Source organism: Oryctolagus cuniculus, chromosome 4 (assembly GCF_964237555.1).
Source record: "Oryctolagus cuniculus chromosome 4, mOryCun1.1, whole genome shotgun sequence".
Taxonomy (NCBI): Eukaryota; Metazoa; Chordata; class Mammalia; order Lagomorpha; family Leporidae; genus Oryctolagus; species Oryctolagus cuniculus.
In genome coordinates, this window is record NC_091435.1 from 85,028,946 (window position 1) to 85,054,074 (window position 25,129).

General features: G+C 40.1%; 1 protein-coding gene across 6 annotated transcripts in view; it reads left to right on the forward strand.

The window, feature by feature from the left end:
• The window catches only part of ATP13A3 (ATPase 13A3), a 102,196-nt gene that overhangs the window by 68,018 nt on the left and 9,049 nt on the right, over window positions 1–25,129 (forward strand). For 5 of the 6 annotated variants that reach the window (XM_008266683.4, XM_008266688.4, XM_008266684.4 and 2 more), the window contains 12 exons: window positions 1,820–1,995; window positions 3,145–3,267; window positions 3,347–3,426; window positions 4,369–4,411; window positions 4,506–4,615; window positions 4,929–5,025; window positions 5,889–5,961; window positions 7,468–7,645; window positions 9,029–9,216; window positions 15,924–16,012; window positions 21,603–21,683; window positions 23,075–23,164. In XM_008266683.4, the coding sequence (XP_008264905.1) occupies window positions 1,820–1,995; window positions 3,145–3,267; window positions 3,347–3,426; window positions 4,369–4,411; window positions 4,506–4,615; window positions 4,929–5,025; window positions 5,889–5,961; window positions 7,468–7,645; window positions 9,029–9,216; window positions 15,924–16,012; window positions 21,603–21,683; window positions 23,075–23,164 (1,328 nt within the window). The remainder of the gene's footprint in view (window positions 1–1,819; window positions 1,996–3,144; window positions 3,268–3,346; window positions 3,427–4,368; window positions 4,412–4,505; window positions 4,616–4,928; window positions 5,026–5,888; window positions 5,962–7,467; window positions 7,646–9,028; window positions 9,217–15,923; window positions 16,013–21,602; window positions 21,684–23,074; window positions 23,165–25,129) is intronic. The other variant, XM_008266689.4, reaches the window with a different exon arrangement.

Consider the following 25,129-nt stretch of genomic DNA (forward strand, 5'->3'; position numbering starts at 1 on the left):
ATATTTATAACACACACACACACACACACACACACACGAGAGAGAGAGAGACTGGACTTGAATTAATAATAATGAAACTAGTCCATTTTTTATTTCTCCTGGTATTTTTCTTTATTTATTTTTTAAGATTTATTTAGGGGCTGGAATTGTGGCATAACAGGTAAAGCTGTTGGTTGCAATGCCAGTTTCCTATTTGGGCACCAGTTTGTCTCAGCTGTTCCACTTTTTTTTTTTTTTTTTTTTTTTTGACAGAGTGGACAGAGAGAGAAAGGTCTTCCTTTTCCGTTGGTTCATTCCCCAATGGCCGCTGCTGCAGCCGGCGCACTGCGCTGATCCGAAGCCAGGAGCCAGGTGCTTCTCCTGGTCTCCCACACGGGTGCAGGGCCCAAGGACTTGGGCCATTCTCCACTGCACTCCCAGGCCATAGCAGAGAGCTGGACTGGAAGAGGAGCAACCGGGACTAGAACCCGGGATGCCGGTGCCGCAGGCGGAGGATTAGCTATTGAGCCGTGGCGCCGTCCTCAGCTGTTCCACTTCTGATCCAACTCCCTGTTAGTGACCTGGGAAAAACAACAGAAGATGACACACGTGGGCCCTGCCACTCACATGGGAGACCCATTGAAGCTCCTAGCTTTGGTATGGCTCACCCTTGGCCATTCCAGCCATCTGAGTGTTGAATCAGTGCATGGAAGATCTCTTTCTCTCTGTCAAATAAATCTTCTAACGAGAGATTCCATCCTCATCTCCCATATGGGTGACAGAAGACCAAGGCCCTGCTTTCCTAGGCACATTAGCAGGAAGCTGGATCATAAATAGAATAGCTGGAACTTGAACAGGTGCCTCTATTTGGAATACTGGTATTGCAAGCTGTGGCTTAACGGGCTGTGTGACAACACTGGCCTCTCTCCTGCTATTACATTACTATCTATAATGTAAGAACATTCCTAGTTTGTAGCTATATGAAATTGTGAAAGCTCAGTTTTGTTTTTTTTTTTCCTTTAGCAAGTAATCAGATTTAAGATACTGACTTCATGACAAAAGAGTTGTGTACATTTTTATGTTTTAGACTCAAATCCATCTAATAGCACACTTCTTACAGTATAACTAAACATTACTAACTTTGTTGGCATCCCAGCAACTCTTAGTTCTGAATAGAAGTGCCCTTTGTCATGGCATCCCCCTTCCATCTGCATCTCCTCTTCTTTGCGTGCCATGACAGAATATGGCTTTGTGAAAGACCACAGGAAGATGCTTTGAGTGGTGTGTGGGAATCAGAGGAAAAGATACCTCACCCTTCAGTTGTAGCAGTGGGATCCCCGATTCATGTGTTTTCCTTTATGATCTTTTCCTTGCTTCTCATGAGTTCTTTCCTTCTCATGACTGAGAAGTAGTCTCTCTTGCTTCTCATAACAATTGTTAATGACTGTTTTTAACTTTTTGTTCTGTTAACTCTGGGTGTTGTAGTTCATCCTGTTGTGCCATATTGCAGTGGTGCTGTTGCACAGAATACCACTTGCTCACCCCACGGTTATCTCAACATCTGCTCTGAGTGTAGCTCTTTTCCAGGTGTTGTATGCATAACAGAAACAGATTGAGATGGGAGTTGTTGTCTATCTGTGTGTGTATTGTTTGAGACTTCTGTTGATAAATATTCCCTGATTTTGCTACTTATAAACTTCAAGGATAAGTACTGTGTGTGATCCTAATTCTTTGCAGTCCATTCACTGGGACTATAATAGATACTCAGTAAGTAAGTGCTTGTTTGATATGTTCATATTGCCATTGTGATTCTAACGCATTTAAAATATTTTGAAACTAGGTGACAACATGTTGACTGCCGTTTCTGTGGCTAGAGACTGTGGAATGATTCTACCTCAGGATAAAGTTATTATTGCCGAAGCATTACCTCCAAAGGATGGGAAAGTTGCCAAGATAAATTGGCATTGTGCAGACTCCCTAACACAGTGCAGTAACTCACCAGCAGCTGACTCAGAGGTAAAACCAAGAGTAATTTTCCCTTTGGAAGCTTACTTGTTTGAAGTGAGTCTGCAGAAATTAAAAATAAGGTATTAAAATATGGTAAAACAGAAGCAACTTAAATGCAAGCAGAAGCCTCTGGGGATAGTGCCAGAAATCTCAGTGTTTAAAAAATTGAGACCCATGTTTTATTATTTTTTTTAAGATTTATTTATTTATTTGAAAGTCAGAGTTACACACACACACACACACAGAGTTCTTCCATCCACTGGTTCACTTCCCACATGGCTGCAACAGCTGGAGCTGCACCGGTCTGAAACCAATTGCCAGGAGCCTCTTCCAGATTTCTACGTGGGTGCAGGGGCCCAAGGATTTGGGCCATCCTCTGCTGCTTTCCCAGGCCATAGCAGAGAGCTGGATTGGAAGTGGAGCAGCCAGGACTCGAACTGGCACCCATATGGGATGCTGGCATGGCAGGAGGCAGCTTTACATGCGGCGCCACAAAGCTGGCCCCGAGACCCATAGTTTTAAAGTATAAGAATCCCAAATATTTATCCTATTTTAGGAGTAATTAGTACTAGATAAAGCAGATAGTTTATTAATACTCAGTTCATGGATCCTTTCAAATTGAAGTTGATATTTAATCTTTTTTTTTTTTAAGATTATTTATTTATTTGAGAGGTAGAGTTACAGACAGTGAGAGGTAGAGACAGAGAGAGGTCTTCCATCTGCTGATTGACTCCACAGATGGCTGGAACAGCTGGAGCTGCACTTATCCGAAGGCAGGATCCAGGAGCTTCTTCCAGGTCTCCCATGCAGGTGCAGGGGCCCAAGCACTTGAGCCATCTTCTACTGCTTTCCCAGGCCACAGCAGAGAGCTGGATTGGAAGAGGAGCAGCCGGAACTTGAACCAGCGCCCATATGGGATGCTGGCGCTTCAGGCGGAGGACTGTGCCATGGCACCAGCCCCACTTAATCTGTCTTAAATTCTCCCCCAACCCAGTGAACTTTATAGATAACTTAACAATTGAATTTCCTTTTACTTTGAATACATCTTAAGTGTTTAGTGTCTGGTGTAAAGCATCAAAATTGAAATTACTCAGTTGTAAAACAGGATTGTTGCCTGGTTGGGCTGCCTAAGTGTTGTTCCGCATCTGTCATCCACAGGCGATTCCAATTAAGTTGGTTCATGATAGCTTGGAGGACCTTCAGTTGACGCGTTACCATTTTGCAATGAATGGAAAATCATTTTCAGTGATACTGGAGCATTTTCAAGACCTTGTTCCTAAGGTGAGTGATTTGGCATATATTTGTTTTCACATCAGTACACAGTGAACTGTATTTTTAAGAAATCCCTACTTTTTTTCAGTTGATGTTGCATGGCACTGTGTTTGCTCGTATGGCACCTGATCAGAAAACACAGTTGGTAGAAGCACTGCAAAATGTCGAGTAAGTATTGGTGGGTTTTGTTTTGTTTTGATGATTTACAGTTTTGTTTTCAAACTCAGGATAGTAATTCATAGTTCATGTGCAGTACATGCATGTATATACACATGTGTGCATGTAGCAAGAGAGAGAGGCATCACCTATAAGAGGTGCCTTTTAAAAAGAAGCTGTTGGGGACAGCGCTGTAGCATAGCGGGTAAAGCTGCTATTTACAGCACTGACATCCCATATTGGCGCTGGTTCAAGTCCTGGCTGTTACACTTCTGATCCAGCTACCTACTCATGTGCCTGGGAAGGCATGGAAGATGATTCAAGTGCATGGGCCCCTGCATGTGGGAGAGCCGGATGAAGGTTCTGGCTCTTGGCTTCAGACTGGCCCAGCTCTGGCCGTTGAGGCCATCTGGGGAGTGAACTAGAAGATGGAAGACCTCTCTCTTCCCTTTCTGCCTCTCCCTCTCTGTGGCTCTTTCAAATAAATAAATAAATCTTTTACAAAAAATAAAAAGAGGCTATTATGCTCTTTTATTAAAGTATGGTAGCCACAATTCCTTCTCCGGGTAATGCCTCTAAAGTAGAGTTCATTCAGGTGTTGCATCTCAAGAAAAGTAACTTTCTAGTTTTATTAAATAGTTATGTTTCAATATTTTAAAGGAGAATCTTTACTAATAACCCAAAAAAGACTATGTAGGCACAGCCCTTTGCTCTGAAGATGAGGAAATTGAGATACAAAAATGATTTGCCTGCTGGGTCAGTAATAGGATAACCCCCAGTCATTCACTAGCAGGCTGTTCTTTGCATAGCAGTAAGTGGTGGTCCCTGTGTTGGAAAGATTGATTCTGTCCAATGGGGGACTCCTGATGTTAGCTCTTCATAGCGTTGTGTTAGAGAAATCTTAATCATTGGGTGTTTTTAAGAAATAAAATCTTAAAATCATTTGTTTTTTAGTTACTTTGTTGGGATGTGCGGTGATGGTGCAAATGATTGTGGTGTAAGTATAGTTTCTGTGACTTCGACTTTGGTAGTTCTTACTTAGTCTGTTTCACATTCATTGTACTTAAAGCCAGTTTTCTTGAAACCCACAGGCTTTGAAGAGAGCACATGGAGGCATTTCATTATCAGAGCTCGAGGCTTCGGTGGCATCTCCTTTTACCTCCAAAACGCCTAGTATTTCCTGTGTGCCAAACCTTATCAGGTAGTACAAATGAAATATGTTCTTTATTCCTTTGTTTCTTGCTCTAATAATACAGTAGAAAAGGTTATCCTAGAAAGAAATGTGGATGTGTTTTAATGGCATATTAGTGCCTCCCTGCTGTATCTCATTAGGAACAAATTGCTGCTGCTCATTTCTTCTGGTTCTGTTTGGCTTCATTCCTTGTAGGCAAGTGCTTTGTTGTAGCTGTTGAGTGTTGCTGTACATCCGTCAGGATGCAGTTGTGATTTGGAGGAGGAGTTTGAAATGCTTTCATTCACATGCCCACCTTTTTTTTTTTTTTTTTTTTTTACAGGGAAGGCCGTGCTGCTTTAATGACTTCCTTCTGTGTGTTTAAATTTATGGCATTGTACAGCATTATCCAGTACTTCAGTGTTACTCTGTTGTACTCCGTGAGTATCAATAAAATGCACTTAGACGGTGCTGTGAAAACGCTTGACACATTGAGCAGATATGTTTGATTTTGAATGCATCCATTCCATTAGTAATGGAATTTATGGCAGCAGTATCTGTAAATTTACCTTCATTTACTGTAGTTTGAGTAGCACATTGATACATCTCGTTAATCAGAAATAGCATTTTATTTAAAGTTAGTAACCGTGGTTCAAGACTCATGAATAAAAGAGGATTGTATTCTTTTCTGCCGTTAGTACAGATTGGCATCTTCCTTTAGAATTCTTTCAAAATTGCATTCAGCCTAATAGGACAAGGCTAGAATGAGAAAAGTTGTTTCTGCCATAGTTTATAGGACTTTATGCATTTGGAGAAAAAGCATACACAGAGGTGTTCCTAGGTACTGCGTTGGATTTTATAGTGAAAGTAATTTCTGTAGATTTTTCTCTTAAGTGAACATTAGTGATATCCCTAAGAGTTTTTGTGAAATCTATCCCTTTTTACCATTTGTAGAAAATATCAGAAGGGATGGTGTTAAGTATTAAGGAAGCTTCAAGATACTAATTTTGGACAGTATTGAATATTGTGAGTAAAAGTTTGTGTTTGCTTTTTGCCCAAAAACTCTTTCAAGGTTTTATTGAATAAATTTTAAGGAGATGCCTTCTTCATACTAATATATTAAATTAAATAAAATGTTTGTTATATTTAACTCATTTCAAGTGCAAATGTATTTCAGTTTTGAAGCAGATCCAAGTGACATTTTGAAGTTATCATTAGTGGGGAAAAAGAAGCTAAAACATGGGGATGGTGCTACAGAAAAAGTTCGTGAAAATTCACTGTATTTTTAAAATTATTTTTGTAGATCCTAAGTAACCTAGGAGATTTCCAGTTTCTTTTCATTGATCTGGCAATCATTTTGGTAGTAGTATTTACAAGTAAGTATTTTGCTTTGTTGATTTCAAAGCACATGAAATTCTGATATTATTTATTAAACTTTGGTAAATTTACTTCAGTAATTGAAATGTCACGTAACCCATTCCACATTCTTTGTAAATATGTTCCTTTAGTAATCCTTGTTTATATTTTGTCCATTTTTTTATTCTCTTTTTCTGAAATAATTTGAAAATAAGTTTTGCGTGCTCATGCCCCTTTGCCTCTGAATATTTTAGTGTATATTTTCTAAAGCAAAACCATTCTCTTAACTAACTATAGTTATAGAAATCAGGAAATTTAACATTGATATAGTATTATGTAGTTTAAAGCCCATATTCAAGTTTTGATATTTGTCATAATAATGTCCTTCATGCCCATTTGTCTCCTCCAGACCCGTATATTAGAACAAGGGTTTGGTTCACACCCATGTCTCTTCATCCTTCAGCCTTTTTGTGGGTGTCTTGGTGACATTTACAAAACAGTATAGGCCAGTGAATTTGGGTTTGCCTGATTTCGTCTCATTGCAGAACTGATGCTGTGTCTTAAGACACATCATATAAAGAGGGACATGATGTTGATTTGTTCCAGTATTAGTGGTACTAACATCAAACAAAGAATGATATTGACAAATAAAAGCATAATAGAAATAAATAATTTGGAGAGAAAGGAAAGCTCTTTACAGTAAAATGCTAACCAATAGAAGGAATTTGGGGCTTAGACTACAGAGAGACTCTGGTCTTACTGACCCTTTAGGCAAATAAGTCTGTGGGGAGCTGCTCTGTGCATTGTAGGATGCTTGGCAGCATGTCTGTGTGGTCCCTGAGTAGATGCCAGTAATACTTTGCAAGTTGTGACAACAGAGAATATTGCAAGGTATTCTCTGGGGATACAAAGTGATCTCTGATGGACAGCCTCCAAGTTAGACAGTCCTTAGTAGATAATAAACTAGTGCTTGGATGGTTGATGAGGAGCAGAATTTTAACACAGTCTCATAGTATCTTTTCACAAGCTATTAATTGGGAAAAATATAAACTTTCCATTGGAAGACTCTGTGGACACCACCTTAGTAAGTCAACACAGCTTGTTTCTTCGGTTGCTATTAGGTTTATATTGCTCCAAATCTTTGCTGATGTCTTTTTAGGAGAAAAAAAATAAGTGTTCTTACTGTAGCTTTATAATTCAGGATTCAGAAAAATTATGGCCTCTTAGTTAAATATATGAATGCTGATTAATTTTACAATTATTGTGCTTATATTTAGTATTTTCATTTGTACTAGTATTTTCTCTGAATTTCCATAGAAATGTAAATACTGCTGAGGCATTTTTGAAAATGTCTTGCTTGTTTACTTTTACAGATTATTTATGTATATGTGACATGGCGTAGCCTTTGGAAACATTTGAAAGAATTGTTAGACAAAGGCAAAATTTTAAAGTTTTTAAGGGAGTCTGATAGTACCTTGTATAACAAATTAACTTAGATACAAACCTTTCCTTTCTTTTCGGTATAGTGAGTTTAAATCCTGCTTGGAAGGAACTTGTGGCACAGCGACCACCGTCAGGTCTTATATCTGGGGCCCTTCTCTTCTCCGTTTTGTCTCAGATTATCATTTGCATTGGATTTCAGTCCTTGGGATTTTTTTGGGTCAAACAGCAACCTTGGTATGAAGTGTGGCATCCACATTCAGAGTAAGTTGGTCAATCCATGTTAAAATCTTTGTATGTGTATATGTGTGTGTGTCCAGAAATTTGTATTTAAAGTTAGCATGCAACTTGATTTAAACACTAAATAATTTGACCTATGTTTGCCTTTATATCACAGTAACTCCTATTTGTAGTCTATTTGCTGTTGCTAATAACACAATACCACATATTGTGTAATTTACAAATAAGAGATTTTTTTGGACCCACAGGAGTAGTCCACAGTTTAGGGGCACACCTGATAGTGGGCTTCTTGCTGGCTGAGTCCCAAGGTGGCACAGGCTGTCCAGTGATCAGGGACAGGGATCCCACAAGAGGCTTCTCCAAATCGACTTCTGTAGCAAACTGAGCTCAGGCCAGTTTCATTTCCTGCTGAACCTTGATTTTCTTGCCTATAAAAGGAGAAAGGTGCAATTAATCACTAGAGTTTCTTCAAAATCCAGAATGTTTGTACTACTTCCTTTTCTACCGCATGTTTAGGAAATGGCATTTAAGACTTAATATTCTTTTCAAAGTTCTTATAATGGTTTATCTATATGTAGTGCTTTACAGTTTACAAATTATGATAACATTTTAATTGATAAATGTAAATAATTTTGCTGAAGGAAATTTTAAGATGTTAACTTTAGTTTGAGAGATCAAGTGTCTTTATTGTCATTACATTTTTAGAAAATTCAAAGACATTTAACAGGACTGTTGTCTTATGTGTACATGCAGACAGGGCAGGTGAAAGGGAATAGGCAGAATTGTCTTGAGAGTCCAGAATTCATTTGTAGCAGACTAGTATTTGTTCTCCTTGTTACCATGTGTTGATAGTGGTTTATGTTTTAGTAATGGGTAGTGGAAACTTGTCATACTCAGTTTCATATATGCCCAGCAGTGCTGCCTACTTGGAATTGAAATGAGGGAGAGTTAACACTAGAGAAGATGGAGGGCCATCTCAGTCTCAAGTGCTCAGCCTCCTCAAGCCCCCCAGTAGCCCTGAGATAGAGCAGGTGTACGCACAATAGCAGGTGAGGAGAGAGACTCAGAGCGTGTAAATTATCAATCCCTCCTCAGTCAGGAGGAAGGCGGTGGAGCTGAGGGGAGAGCTGTGGCTCGTTCATTTTCACTGTGCTGAAGTTACTCCCGAAATGCAGATTGTTAGATACCTTAGTAAAGATGGAAGGTCTGACTAGAGGGAGAAACCTTTAGACTCTTCTGCCTGTTCTCTGTTTCTTGTACTGATATTGTTAGACCTTCTGCTGAGAATGGCACATTAGTTCTCTTTGTTATGTGATTTGGGGCATTTAGGGTGAAAGTGATCTCATCTGAGAAGTACATGGTACATGTTGTGTTTACTAATGCAGAAACTTTCTTTGTGTGTTCTAGTGCTTGTAATACAACAAGAAGCCTATATTGGAATTCTTCACACTTAGACAATGAAACTGAACTTGATACACGTAATATACAAAATTATGAAAATACCACAGTGTTTTTTATCTCCAGTTTTCAGTACCTCATCGTGGCAATTGCCTTTTCAAAAGGAAAACCCTTTAGGCAGCCTTGCTACAAGAATTGTAAGTTTGGTATTTATTATAATTTCTAGTGTCCTACCTACCTTTAATAATACTAAAGAAGAGAAGAATTGTAACTGTCCTTCCAAAGAAAAATAGATCTTCACAGATAGAATTAACCCACCTAGTGATTTAAGTCTACCCTAAATTAGAAATTCAAGCCACTAGCACTAAACTTTCCTGCTTTCCATATCCTGTTGCTACTTCTGGCTCCAACGTTGTTTCTGCAACACATTGCAAAGGATGCAAACAGTGGCTGTTATGCTTTCCTTCCCACTGGTCTGTGCTGTGTCTGACAGCTGCTGTAACTGTGTTCACCTCTGTAGTCCTCCATATCTCCTGCCTTTGCATGCTGCTGCAGATGAGGCCTGTGGAGCAGAGGCCTGTGTCCATGTGGACCTATTTTTGCTTGTGGCAATAAAGTACAGCATTTTGATTGATTGAAGGTAACAAAAGGAGTTACCATTTAAATACTGAGAATGTAGGATTAATTACAGGGGAAACTTGTAGTCTCTTGGAGTGAATAGCAGTCATTTTTTGGCTGCAGTTATGAATAGATGTCAGTATTCTGGGTGGCAGATTGCCAGGTCATGTTATAACAGCTACCAATATCTCTGTCTTGTATTGGCGCTCATAAAACATTTTCGTATATGTGATATTACTTCTTTTTATCTCTACCATGTGTGAATTATAGCATAAGTTTTATATTTTGGACAAACTTAAAATCTGCTTTTTGTTTGTTTTTTTAAAGATTTATTTTATTTATTTGAAAGATAGAGTTACACAGAGAGGTAGAGACAGAGAGGTCTTCCATCTGCTGGTTCACTCCCCAGATGGCCACAACGGCTGGAGCTGTGCCGATCCAAAGCCAGGGGCCAGGAGCTTTTTCCGGGTCTCCCACATGGTTGCAGGGGCCAAGGACTTGGGCCATCTTCCACTGCTTTCCCAGGCCATAGTAGGGAGCTAGATCGGAATTGGAGCAGCTGGGACTAGAACCAGTGCCCATATGGGATGCCGGTGCTTCAGGCCTGGGTTTTAATCCGCTGCGCCACAGCGCCAGCCCCTAAAATCTGTTTTTACTGGTAATTTTTTTCTTTTATAACTGATGTTTCTTATTTAAAAAATAACTATATAGCTATATTTGTGTTATTTAGTTATATATTCCCAAATAACTATACTAATAACTATATTACTAAGAACCATATTAAAACTGTACTGCGGGACAAAAAGCCTTCTATAGTAGGCCATCAATGTACTACTACTATTTTTTTTTTTTTTAAGTTCTATGTATTTATTGAAAGGTAAAGAGACAAAGAGATCTTCCATCTGCTGGTTCACTCCACTAATGTGCACAGCAGCCAGGGCTGGGCCAGGCCAAAGCCAGGAACCTGAAACTCCATGTGTGTCTCCGATGCGTGTGGCAGGGCCTCAGGTACCTGAGCCATCATCTGCTCCCTCCCAGGTGCATTAGCGGGAAGCTGTATCAGAATCAGAGTAACCAGGATTGGATCTCGGGCACTCTGTTATGGGGTGCAGGTGTCTCAAGTGGCAGTTTAACCCACCGCACTGTAACACCTGCCCCATCACTGTACTTCTAAGAGGATTTCATAACTGAAGTTAACTTACTGTAAGATGAACTTAACAATTCAAGATGGTGAGTGTTGTGAGTAGTGATTTAGATGCCGCGTTCTATGTCTGAGAGCCGGTTCAAGCCCTACCTGGCTCTGCTCCCTGTTTGTTCCAGGATTCCTGCCATTACAAATCCTGGGAAGCAGCAATGATGGCTTAAGCAGTTGAGTGCCTACCACCTAAGTGGGCGACTAGATTGTTTCAGCCTGTCTTCCTAGCTTCAGCCTGGCCTAGCCCAGGATGTTGCAAGCATTTAGAGTGTGAACCTGCCAATGGAAGATTTCTCTTTGTATACCCACCTTTCAAAAAAAATAAAGACAGTAAATAAATTCTAAAAATTTTAGGGGCTGGTGTTGTGGCACAGCAGGTTAAGCCACAGCCTATGATGCTGGAATCCCATACTAGAGTGCTGGTTCAAGTGCAGCTGCTACGCTTCAGGTCCAGTTCCCTGCTATGGTGCCTAGGAGGGCAGTGGGGGATGGCCTAACTGCCTGGGCCCCTATCACAAACAAGGGAGACCTGGATGGAGTTCTTGGCTGCTACCTTCTGCCTGGTTCAGCCCCAGCCATTGTAGCCATTTGAAGAGTGAACCAGTAGTTGCAAGATCTCTATCTGGATCTCTCTGTCTCTCTTTCTCTGACAAATAAATTAATTAATAACTTCAACAAGTATAAAGGAAATTTAAAATCTTAAAATCTTTAGGCATGTTTTATTTTTAGTTCAATTTTTTAAAAAATTATTGATTTATTTGAGAGGTGGAGGTAGAGAGAGATGGACAGTTTCCACCCACAGGTTCACTACCCAATGCCTGTGACAGTAGAGACTGTGCAAGCCAGGATTTGGGAACTCAGGTCCAAGTCTCCCACTTGGTGATAGGAACCTAATGATTTGAGATATCACTGGTGCCTCGCAGGGTCTGCATTAGCAGGAGATTGGAGTCAGGAGGCATAGCTGGCAATTGAGCTCCAGGTATTCTGATAATGGGACTCAGGCATCTGTTTACCTGCATCTTAACCACTAAACAAAATGCTTGCTCCACAGCTACTTTGAAGTTTGTAGTTAGAGGTCAGACAATCCCAGTTATCTTGAGGGGAAGGAACAAGAGAGATATATTAGAGACGAATATTGTATGTAAGGTGGGTTTTATTTGTGAGTCACCTCCCTGGTCGGGGGTGGGGTGGGGTGGAATCGAAGGTAGCTAGTTCCAAAGGGTGCATTGTTTTGGTGCCATATGCTGTCCAGAAGATCTGGTGTCGTTAACAAGTCTATGTTACCATAAGCTGCGATGTATTTGATAACTCAAGTTTACCTATTGCTTTACCTTTTGAGGACTTGAAAATCTCTTTCCTTTGGGATCTGCTATTGCTGTTAATGGATAAAATAATTTGACTCTGAAGACTTTACTCATGTTATTATAGTTTTGTGTGTTACCTGAAAACAGAACCTAAATTTTTAGCTTAAGGAACATTCTCCCCTGGCCCAAAATCACCAACACAGAATCTATGTTGATAACAGCCTTCTGGCTTAATATTTGCACTGTATAGGATTACCCAATGATCGCTCGCAGTCTCTGGAGCTGAGAGCCATCTGGTGGACTTTCATACCTCTCTAATGTGAATACCTGACTTCCATTCTTGGCTAGATTGCTACTGATCTTCAAGTTGTGTGCAGTTATATAAATCTACCAGCCATCTACCTCTCAATTGTTAGATTCTGTTTTCTGAGTCTGCCCGCCTATACTGCAACCTGTTTGTCACATAATGCCTTTTTTGAATAATACCTCTTTTACTCTCCAGGTTAAACAGATGTATTTTTAATTATTTCCCTCTTCACATAGAAATCTTTTTATTTCCATTTTAGATTTTTAGAAAAAAGATCAAGGGCTAGCCTTGGGAAAGAAACATGAGATTTGAGAAACATGTTTAGGTAGATGGACGAAGTTTGTTTCTGAATCTGATAAATTTTTTCTTTTCCTCACAATATATGTGAGCCAGGAACCAGATCACAAATCTCATTTTGTTATAGTTATAAAAATACAATGATATTTGAAAATATTCTGAGAGAGTTATTTATTGAAATATGCTGTGTTTTTTTAAAGGTTTATTTTATTTATTTGAAAGAGTTACAGAGAGAGGTCTTCCATCTGTTGATTCACTCCCCAAATGGCCGCAACGGCCGGAGCTGTGCCAATCCAAAGCCAGGAGCCAGGAGCTTCTTCCAGGTCTCCCACGCAGGTGCAGGGGCCCAAGAACTTGGGCCATCCTCCACCGCTATCCCAGGCCATAGCAGAGAGCTGGATTGGAAGAGAAGCAGCCCGGACTATAACCAGTACCCATTAGGACTCCGGTGCCACAGGCAGAGGATTAACCCACTGTGCCACGGCACTGGCCCCAGAAATAAGCTGTTTTTCCATGCCTCTTTCTCTCTCTGGCATTTGTATTCGGATAATTTCTTTTTCACTTTTTCTGACTTCTTGTGTTCTTTTTTTAAAAAAAAAATTTATTCATTTTTTTGAAAGAGTTACAGAGAGAGAGGTGGAGAAGTCTTCCATTCACTGGTTCACTCCCCAGTTGGCTGCAGTGGCCAGGAGCTGCACCGATCTGAAACCAGGAGCCAGGAGTTTATTCCGGGTCTCCCATGCAGGGCCAGGGGCCCAAGGACTTGGGCCATCATCTACTGCTTTCCCAGGCCATAGCAGAGAGCTGTATCAGAAGAGGAGTGGCCGGGTCTCAAACCAGTGCCCATATGGGATGCTGGCACTGCAGGCAGCGGCTTTACCTGCTGTGCCACAGTACCAGCCCCCTGTTTGTGTTCTTGTAACTAGCATGATTTAGCCATAACTTAAATGATTAGCTTATTTATTATTTTAGTTGCTGCATTTATGGAGTAGATTGTTTCATTTTCTGCTTGCTCTATAGTAGGATTTTTAAAAAAGTCTAGAAACAAATGCTTCTTCTCCTACATATGCTCCCCAGTTTTTTCCTATTTGTCAGTGGCACAAAATAAAATTGTTTCCACACTTTTGGCATTAATATTAGTATAACTAACCTAAGATTACACACACACATACTTTCTCACACATGGGCATTTGTGTGCATGTGTGTATATAGGTATGTATAGCATGGTTGCTATAGCACTATAAATATATTTACATCTGGCTCTCAGATTTAAAGACAGCATTGAGATCCTTCATTTACAGTCAGTAAAAAGGACATTAAATTCTTTACCCTGTGTGAAGGTGTCCGTGACCAGGTTTTGGTTATATAGTGGTCTTAAGCTGACTTCAAATAGGAACTTCTAAGTAAATAACAAGATCAAATGGGGAAAAAAAGTTTTTATGTATGTTTGTGTACATGCTTAACAAAACTTGAAAACACTATGAGCAGGGAGTCTTTGTTTTTTGCAAGGAATGTCAAAATACTGCTGGATGGATTTGCCATTCCCAGCTACCATAGTATGTTTTAGGTTAGTGTACTTTTTTTTTTTTTTTTTTTTTTTAAGATTTATTTATTTGAAGGCAGAGAGAGATCTATCTCCCTCCCTTCTGCTGGTTCACTTCCCAGATGTCTGTGATGCCTGGAGCTGTGCCAATCCAAATGGCTACAGTGGCTGGAACTGGGTGGATTTGAAGCCATCAGCCAGGAACTTCTTCCAGATCCCCCACATGGGTCCTGGAGCCCAAGTATTTGAGCCATCCTTCTCTGCTTTCCCAGGCACACTAGCAAGAAGCTGGATCGGAAGTAGAGCAGCCGTTACTCGAACCTGTGCCCATATGAGATGTTGGTACTGCGGGTGGCAGCTTTACCTGTTACGCCACTGTGCTGGCCCCAAGCTAACATTTAACATGGTCAATCCACTCAGTCTCTTGCCTTTTGGTTAACATTTTCTATGGAAGATTCTCAGAGTAAAATTGCTGAAAAAATGGGATTCACTTGCCAGAGTACACTTTAAAAAAAAAAAGAGAGATTTATTTATTTGAAAGCGTTAGAGAGAGGAGAGGCGGGGGTGGGGGGGAGTGTGTGTCTTCCATCCGCTGATTCACTCCCCAGTTGGCCGCAATGGCTAGAGCTGCACCAATCCAAAGCCAGAAGCCAGGAGCTTCCTCCAGGTCTTCCCACGCAGGTGCAGGGGCCCAAGGACTTGGGCCATCTTCTACTGCTTTCCTGACTGTAGCAGAGAGCTGGATTTGAAATAGAGTTCCAGGACTTGAACTGGCACACACATGGGATGCCGGTGCTGCAGGCGGCGGCTTTACCTGGTATGCCACAGCTCCGGCCCCTGCCAGAGTACACTTTTTTTTTTTTTTTTTTTGACAGGCAGAGTGGACAGTGAGAGAGAGAGACAGAAAGAAAGGTCTTCCTTTTGCCGTTGGTTCACCCTCCAGTGGCCGCCGCGGCTGGCGCATTGCACTGATCCGAAGCCAGGAGCCAGGTGCTTTTTCCTGGTCTCCCATGCAGGTGCAGGGCCCAAGGACTTGGGCCATCCTCCACTGCACTCCTGGGCCACAGCAGAGAGCTGGACTGGAAGAGGAGCAACCGGGACAAAATCCGGCGCCCCGACCGTGACTAGAACCCGGTGTGCCGGCGCTGCAAGGCGGAGGATTAGCTTATTGAGCCACGGCACTGGCCCAACCAGAGTACACTTTTAAAATCAACTTTGAATGCCTTTATTTAGAATTGTGACATACCTAATACAGAAAACAAATGTCATTCAATATCTTTACAATCCAACGGTAATCTTCATTAACACATGCTTTGGATTATAATCTGATTTTGCCATATAAAGTTTAATCTTACCTGTAAATTATATATTGGCTTGATTATAAAGTAGTTATCTGGACAGCAAGCACATCAGTGTCAGTAAAAGTCTGTATCTCCTTTTTAAAGTGTTTGTTTTCTAATACACAAAGCTTAGTGGGCTTTAAATATTTAATCACATAACATGTATACATGAATCTTTTGAGAGTCCTGAACTATGCTTTTATTCCAGAAAATAATAGCACATGCTTTCTATTTCAGTTGTAATTGGATACTTGCTTATTTAAAGGAACTTCCTAATTTAATTTTTATTTTCTTTTCCAGATTTTTTTGTTGTATCTGTGATCATGTTGTATGTTTTCATATTATTCATCATGTTGCACCCCGTGGCCTCTATTGACCAGGTTCTTCAGGTAAGGTCTCACGTTGCTCGTTACCAATTGTCTGGTGGCTGACAGTAATTTTAGTGTTACATGAGGTTTAAACAGCAGCCAAATGAGAATCCTGACTGTTTGATGCAAGTGCTAAAGATCTATCCCCTTCTTGTGCTGCTGTGTTACTGGAGAAAGAGACCAAACTAGATTTCTTTCTTCCAGCATCCCTTCTTTCCAGTTTTCTAAAATTCAGGCACTCTAATAAGAAGAATAAAGAATGTAATTAAAATAGCCTCTTTTATTGGTATCCCTGTTTTTCTCCTTCTGGTTCCATTTGCCTTTGTCTACAAAGAAATGTCCCTGGGTCTTTGGGAAACATAAAAAGCTTTGATCCTGGTATCTGCCTACTCTTCTACTAGCATACTTCCTGAATGGGTCACACTCGCTGGCTGTGAGTTCTGCATTCTCCTCATGAAAAATTTTATGAATGCTGCAATACTTGGTTTTTATACAAAAGGACATCCACACAAATATGTTGTTAAGGATAGTAATCAAAAAATAGTAATAACTTCTTGGATCCTGAAGCCCCTAGAAAGTAACATCACCAATCGGGCCTTGTGATGACTCTTTCTCCAAACACTCTGAAGATCCCCTGTCTGAATTTTTTTTCCCCATACGAGGTACTTCAAAACGTTTATGGAAAATAAAATTAGTAGATAATATACATTTTCCATGTACTGTTTTGAAGACCCCCTCCATGGGTACCGTGTATGTTTGAAGTCATAAAGACTGTTTTGCTTTTGAAGTTTATGAAAACGGTACCTTGTTCTGTATGTTTCTGTGACTTGCTTGTATTTAATGTTCACTGCTGAAAGTATTCTCTTATAGGATACACACACCACCCCACTATAATTTTTTTTAATTATTCTGTGTTGGTAAATAACTGTCATTGTATCTTCCCATGATTAACCATGCTGCTATGAACATTCTTTTACATGTCACTTAGTTTGTCAAGATAATGAGGTACCATGGAGCTGGGGTAGAGGCAGTTCACTGTAGGTGAACTGTGCTGTAGAGAATTTAAAAGCAGTGATAAAACCAGCAGAGTCTATCAGCTTTTAGATAATGCCATGTGCTAGCAAATTGTAAGGCATGTTAGTGATAATAAACTTTTCATTGTGACCAACTCTATCCATTAGGAGAAAGGGCTCCTCTGATTTTCTGTAGTATAATTTTTATTTTATTTGAAAGGTAGGCACAGAGAGATGGAGGTAGGGAGGTGAATGGATGGATGGATGTCCCATTTGCAGGTTCATTCCCAGTGCCCTGCACAGCTGGGGCTGGACTGAGCTAAAGCAGCAACCCAAATACTTGAGCCATTGTACCTGCTGCCTCCCGGGGGTGCATCTGCAGAAAGCTGGAATCCAGAGCAGAGTCATTACTTGAACCCAGGTGCTCTGATGTGGGTGCCTCAAAGGTGTATTAACTGTGCCAAATGCTCGTCCCTTTATTATGATTGTGAGCATTTGTTCTTCAGCTTTCTTAAATGTGATAGGTGGTTTTCCAAAGTGATTGTATTGATTTATACTTGTATTGGTATGTGGGATCCTATTGGATTCCATGTTTTTGCAATACCTGGACTCATCTGCTAGATGTAAAATGCTATCATGATTTTTAATTTGCTACTTATGTAAATTTTAAACTGCTACAGGGTTCTGCAGTTTTTCCTGTTCATTGGCCATTTCTTTGCCTCTGTGAACCATCTGTTCATGCCTTTTGCCCATTGTTTTTTGTACTAGGGTGTTGGCTTTTCCTTATTTTGGGGAGTGTAATGTATTTGGCTATATATATATTTGAGATGTTCTCCTGGTTTGTGGCTTTCTACTTTGTTTTATAATAATCATTTAAGAAGCAAATTGATAATTTTTCAGTAGTCAAATTTAATAATTTTTTTCCTTATGTCAGTTTTCCTTGTATATTGGTTCAGCAGATCTGTCTGTTTCCAGGCTTCATGTTTAGTAGAACTGATTTTAGATAAAACATTTGAGATAATAAGTAATTTTTCCCCTTCTTCCCCCACTTGTGAATACCTGTTTGCTTCAGCATTATTTGTTCAGTAGTCCATCTTTTTCTTTATACAGCATACCTCTTTCTTGTATTACTTTTCCATACACTGTATATGGCGGTCAGCCTGCAGGGCTCCATATTTTGTCCTGTAGCACTCTTCATCTTTCTCTGTGCTAGTACTTCATTGTCCAGTTACTTTGACTTGCTGTGAGCTTTTGATGTGTAATTGGGCAGGCCCCTGCCCCACCTCACACTGTTGCTCATCCCCGTCTTCTTAGCTGTTCTTAAGCTTTTCCACTTCAGCTTCGAGCCTACCTTGTCAGATAACAGAAAAAACCCTCTTGAATTCAGAGTTATACCATTTATCGATAAATTTGGATGAACAATCGATTAAAGTCCCTTTCCATGAAAAGTAACTCTATTTGCTTGGATCTTCTTGAATACCTTTAAATAAGTCTGATAATTTTTTCCTTAAAGATTTTTGCACATTTTTTGTTGTACTTACTCCTAGACAAAGTTTTTGTTCTCTCTGGTAACTGCTGTTCTAATTCTTTTCATGCTGGTGTAATCAACACAGTTGTCTTGGATATTCATCTTGTATCCAGAAGTTTTGTCACTTTATTCTGCCATTTTTTTAGGTTATCTAGGATTTTCTGTTTAGACAGTCACCGTATATAAATAACTTCAAACTGTTTCTGACATTTCATGGTGCTTATACTTTCAGTATTTTCCATGTCTGTATTGGTTGTAGTGATGATAATAATTTTACCTTGTTCCTGACTCCAGGGAGTGCTACTAACATCTCACTATTAAGTTTATCTTACTTTTTCTATGGTTACTGAAATGATCACAAAACCCCCCCCCCCCAAGAATATGGGGAATTATCGTGAATATTTAGATGTTGAATTAGCTGCATTCTTAACATAAATCTAATTTGATCATGCTGCACACTTTTCAAAACCTGTTGGATTGAGCAGACTTTATTTCATTTGGGTTTTCACATAAATGGTCAGACAATTTTTCTTGTATGCTATTGAGTTGGGTGTTAAATGCATTTTATGGAATGAGTATTCCATTGCGTAGACTTTTTTTCTATAATTTAGTCCTATTTTGATGAATATTTAGGTTGTTTCTAGTGTTTTGCTGTTATAAACAATGTTGTATTATAAGTGCTTGCACTTTATCACAGACAATGTATTTTTATAGGCTGAGTATGTAGAAGTGGAATTGTTTGGTCAGAGATGGTCCTAGTCCATTTTCTGTTGCTGTAACAAAATCCCTGAAGCTGGGTACTTCATAAGGAGGATTATTTTGGCTCATAGCTCTGAAGACCCCAGAGCATGCTGCTGGCATTTGCTGGGTTTCTTGTGCTATGACAGGAAAGTGGAAGGGCAAACAGCCATGTGCCAAAGAAATCACATGGTGAGCGAGGAAGCAAGGCAGCCCAGAAACCTGTGATAACCTGATGTCAGAATAACTGACCACTCTCCAGTGACTATGTTAATCCCTGCATGAGAGTGGAGCTCCCGGAACTTAATTACTTCCTAAATGTCCCGCAGATTTCAGCGTGAGTTTTGGTGTGGACAGATCATTTCGAAACCGTGGCAGAGTCATTTTTATAAATACTGCATTATTGAACTTTGAAGGGGTGGCCATCATCTCACTAGTGATGTATATCTGTTTTCTCATGTGCATCATTGATGTATTTAGAGAAGCCCTTGATTTTTTTAGGAAGAGGGCTCTAACATGTTTATTTAGTTCAGTGGGTTTCTTTTCTTTTCTTTTTCTGCTTAATTTGAGAGGCATAATGGGGAGAGAGAGCACACACATGCTTGGAAGTTTGCGCTTCCATCTACTAGTTAACTCCATAAATGACTAAAACAGCCGCGCAGTTGGAGTGGGACTGGGAGTGAGAACTCAACCCGGGTCTCCCACTTGAGTGACAAGAGTCCAGTCACTTGAGCCGTCACTGCTGCCTTCCAGCATCTGTATTAGCAGGAAGCTGGAGACTGGAACTGAGTGTTGAACTGTGGTTCTCTGATATAGGATGTGAATGTCTTAACTGAATTCTTAACCAAAATGCACATGCCTAAACAGTTTAAGCAAAGGAAGAAAAAAACCCATTTGTATTTCTCACCTGCCCACTACTTCTCACAGCCAACATTTTATCTTAAAATAGTGTTACATCAACTCACCTCCCACACACTCATCACCTACTCTGGTTTTTACCCCTGCCAATCTCCTGAAAGTGCCCTTATCCCTGGCACTGACAGCCTTCTGGACCTTGTGGTCTCTAGCAGTATACAACTAGTAGCCATGTTGTCATTTCTGGGACATGCCTAACCCCACTCTGACATTTTTTGATGCTGCCTTCTGGCTTTGTGCTGTATCAGCCTCATTCTCCATTGTGGGTCTCACCTGCTCTGCTGGTTCTTTAGATGTTGGTGTCCCTTGTGTCTCTGTTGTTCCTTTTCACTGCATGCTTTCAGGTGATCTCACCTAGCATGGATTTACCCACAGCTGCCAACAGTATATTAAAGTCACCCTACCTTTGTACCCTTGGCTCAGCCTTCTTTCATGAGCCTTAGCCCTGCATGTCCTCCAACATACTGCATATTATATCTGGCACTTCCCTCTAGTTTAACATTTTAAGAACTAAGCTCACCATGTACTCCTCCACCCTTTTCTTGGTTCCACAGTTTATCTGAGAGAGTTTTGTGTGGTCTGTTTGTCCTTTTTTCCTTCTCTCCACAGCCAGTCAATTGTTGGATTCTGTTTTCTGAAACTCTGTCTTTGCTGAAAGCCTATTTTATTTTTTAGATTTTAGAAATTAATCAGATTTTAAAGTGAATTTATTGAATTGATCTGTATAAGTAAAAAAACTTTTGAAGATGGGGAGAGGGGTGAATCCTTATCTGCTGTTTACTCCCCAAATGCTAACAGTGGCTGGGACTGGGCCAGGCTGAAGCTGAGGGAGAGAAGTTCAATCCAGGTGTCCCCTGTGGGTGACAGGAATCTAGTCACTTATTCCATCAGCACTGCTGCCCAGGGTCTGCATTAGCAGGAAGCTGGATTAAGGAACCAGAACCAACTATTAAACTCAGGTGCTCCCATATGGGACATGTGTATCTTAGCATATATGAAGCTATAGGCTAAACTCCTGCCCCATCTGTATAGTTCTTTTATGAATTTGTGTTTATAATTATGTGAGTTTAACCAGTACTTCATTATTAGATTGATGTCTGCTTCATTGTTTAAAAACAAGTAGTTTTTATTTTAAAAATGGGGGCCGATTGGAAGTTTATGATCTGGTAGAGAGCATGGACTTTTGGGTATGAGTGAATAGAATTTGACCCTAACTTGAGTCACCCTTAAAGCTTGGGTTACTTAAACTTTGCGTTTGTCTTTTAGAGAAGGTGTGTATCCTATAGCACTGTGAGGGTTAAGTGGATAATGTGTGAAGGTATGTGGTACATAATAGGAATCCAGTAAATTTGGAAATTATAATGCTGTGGTGTCTTTAAGTACAACAATTTTAACTTTGGAATTGCTTATCTTGCAGATAGTGTGTGTCCCATATCAGTGGCGTATAACCATGCTCATCATTGTTGTTGTCAATGCCCTCGTCTCTATCATGGTGGAGGTAAGCGCTTCAGATAGGTTCCTGGCTACCTCATTGTTTGGGGGATTCTTGATTTCATGGTAGATGAGGGAGAGGACAGATAACATTATGGATGCCTACAGAGTTAGATTTCATTCTAGGCAAGTTCATTTAGCCTGCTCTTATGACCTTTTTCATGAACGGACAGTAGTCATATTAAGGGATGTGACTTAGCTGCATGCATGCTGGTAGGAGAAAGTGAATAGGTAGGACTGCAAAGATTAGTGATGAGTAGATGGGGAGAAGTTTGCTGCCCAGGTAGCCTATGCAGGAACTGATTACCAGTGGCTGGGAAATCAGAGTAGGCATGTCCCATCTGCATTGGACGGGGCTTTCTTCAGGAACTAAAGTAAATATTAATAGTGAGCTTACTGAAAATATGAAGTTATAACCATGATGGACTTACCTAATTTCGCTACTGACTACTGGGTCTTTCTCTTTGGTATTTACTTTTGGGTGACCTCTAGAGGTCTTCCATATGCTGTGTTTCATTGTATATCGTGCAGTTACCCTCCTGTTAGGATTGCCTTTAGGTCAGCATCTGTAAACGGAGCTAGCAGTTCTCACTAGCTGCGTATTAATCAACTTTTTGTCTGCTCTTAGAAGTACTGTTACAGTTCACTCCCGCTGTAACAATGTAAGAAATGGAAGAGGGAGATAACCGTTGGAATTTTTAAATTAACAGTTTCATAATGTAGGCTTTTGAGTTAAGATTGAGTCATTTGTAATCACTCTAGAGTGAGAAATGATACTTAATTTCATTTGTCCCCATAAAAAATGATTTGGTATTTAAATTTGAGATGTGGTAGACAACATGGGTGTTGTGGAATTGAACTTTTTAAGTTGCCCAGTGCAATCTTTTTGTTTTTTCTGTATTAATGCTAGAAAATCATCTAAGGTATTATAAAAATCTTCTGTCTCTAAAGTGTAAGTTCATCTTTTCACTCAAATATAATCTGGTTTTACTGTCTAAGGAATTATTTGTATTAGATGCTGGGGAAATCATACATATTTATACATAATTATATAGCTATATAATTAATAGATACTGAGTAAAAATAACTCATTGTTAAGAAAAAGGCTTCAGATGATAAGGATTGCTTATTAAGGGAAAGTCCTGCAAATTCATCTAAAAGTCATATTTTTTGGAAAATTTAGGAATCCCATTTTATCAAAAATTTTATGATGACTTATATTTGTTACAAAAATCCTTTACTCTTTATCCTTTTGTAGTGTTAACTGAAATTCTCTGTATGAAAACCAAATCGTGTTTTTCACTAATGATACAACATGTGTGAGTGTTTTGAAATGTGCAGATTAATAAAGGATGGCTTAGTCATTTTTAATTCTTAACTCACTGGAATGTCTCTCAGAGCTTCTTCCTTGACATGGTCCTTTGGAAAGTTGTGTTCAGTCGAGACAGACAAGGAGAACCCCGCCTCACCACCACACAGCCTCCACAGGTCGGAAATCTGCGCTCGCTGCCAATTCTTCACGTGTTGTGGCTCTTTGAGTTGTGTGCTCTGCTTTCTCCAGAGTCTTCTGTTGTGTGTTGCTTCAACCTCTTTCCTTAACGCCTGGCATTTTGTTTCCTGTGAGGAGCCCTAGAAAACTCATGGCAAGCATTTGTTACAGGCTTTTCGGGGCTCCAGAAATTTCATAATTTTCTTTTCCATTCCAATCCTGATCTGTGTGTTGTGTCAAGAACTTATTCTCAAAGATGAGTGTTAACCCTTCCACTTCTGTCTGCTTTTAAGTTTTTTGTTTTTTGATTTCCCTGAGCCCCATTAGAAGCTAAATGAGATTCATGTAAAAGTTTAAATGGAAATTGTTCTTCTTGGATCATAGTCTAAAGGCCAAAATTATGAGGAATTATTTCTGATTTGTTGTCAGTTACTGTGCTTTAATTCTGAGTGGCTTTTTGGCTTTTTCCACAGTAGGTCTGTCATTCAGAAATTGGTATGTGCCACATTAAGACTTTTAAATAGTCTGTTTGAAAGGTATGGCCAGCTTTGTGGTAACAAAAAGAAGAAAAACAGACAAGTAACCATATTTCTTAGTGTTAAGATGTTAACATGTGGCTCTTGATAGGAAACGCAGATTTGACTTAATTTTGAAACTGGTACCATTGAGTCAGAGCTCTGGGAGTCTAGAGAATGTGTGTAAGATCTTGCCCCTCACTGTCTTCCCCATTGGTGCTTGCGGTGGTAGTGTGCTTCACAGTGTGGGTTCAAAACCTTCTACTCAGGCTGGAGCCCCAGAGAAGCTGACAGTGGTCAGGATGGCACCTGGCATCTCTGAGTTGGGTCACTCTCTTATTGTTAGCCTCCTTTTACCTCCGTGGCAACTTCCTGAGCTTCATTTTGGTAACTCAGCAAGTTGGATGTAGTACCACAGGGTTGCTTGATAAGAGGCCTGCAGGAGGCTGTTCTTTCTGATGCTGTGTGATGCAGTGATTGTATAATGATGGGATGAGTCTGGAATCAACTTCAGTTGCTTACTCACAAGGCCATGTAATACCCAGTTGGCCTTCTTATTGAGTATGACCAAAACTGTACTGGGGGCTCAAATCCCTTAGCTAAATCCCCCGAGTCTGTGTTTTTCCCCTTTGGGTTATCTCACTCTGTTACCTAAAACAGTTAACTTTAGCTCATATCATCAGGCCTGTGTGAAATGTTTGTGTTGGCAAGGCCCAGACCTAGGAAAACATTTAAGCTGAGTTTTTAGGCTCTCAAGCAAGATCTCTGTTAATCCAAAAAAGAAAATAACATGTTCTGGAAAGGAACTATATTCAGATTCAGTCAAAAATGAGTATTAAAAGGTTTTCTAAAATATTTGAATTGGAAATCCCTCCTCACTTTTCAACCAAAAATAAATAGAAAATCCTGTCATTTTGCTAGTTCTTTGTTTTCTGAAAGTTTAAGTATTTGCCCTCCTTATTTTTAAGAGCACGTGTCTCTCATGTGCAGTCCATGGTCTAAAGTGTGCAGGAAAGAAAGCAAGAGTAGAGTGATCCAGAGTAAGTAGGCTTTAGAAAAGAGAGATCCTAATTAGAACGTGTTAGCACAGAACAGTATACTTTCATCTTATGATACTTTTTAAACAAATTATTTGAAGGGCAGAGTGGCAGAGAGAGGGAGAGAAACAAAGAGACAGAGATCTTCTATCTGCTGGTTCACTTCCCAAATGGCCGTAGCAGCCAGGGCTAGACAAGGCCAAAGCCAGAAGCCTGGAACTCCATCTGGGTCTCCTTTGTGGTAGCAGGGGCCTGAGTACTTCAATCATTAGCAAGGAGCTGGCTCTGAAGTAGAGCAGCTGGCACGCCAATGTGGGATGCTGACGTTGCAAGTAGCAGCTTAACCCACTGTGCCACAACACCACCCCCATTCTTCTGACACTTCTGTGTGCAGTGTGGTTTCACTGTTTGA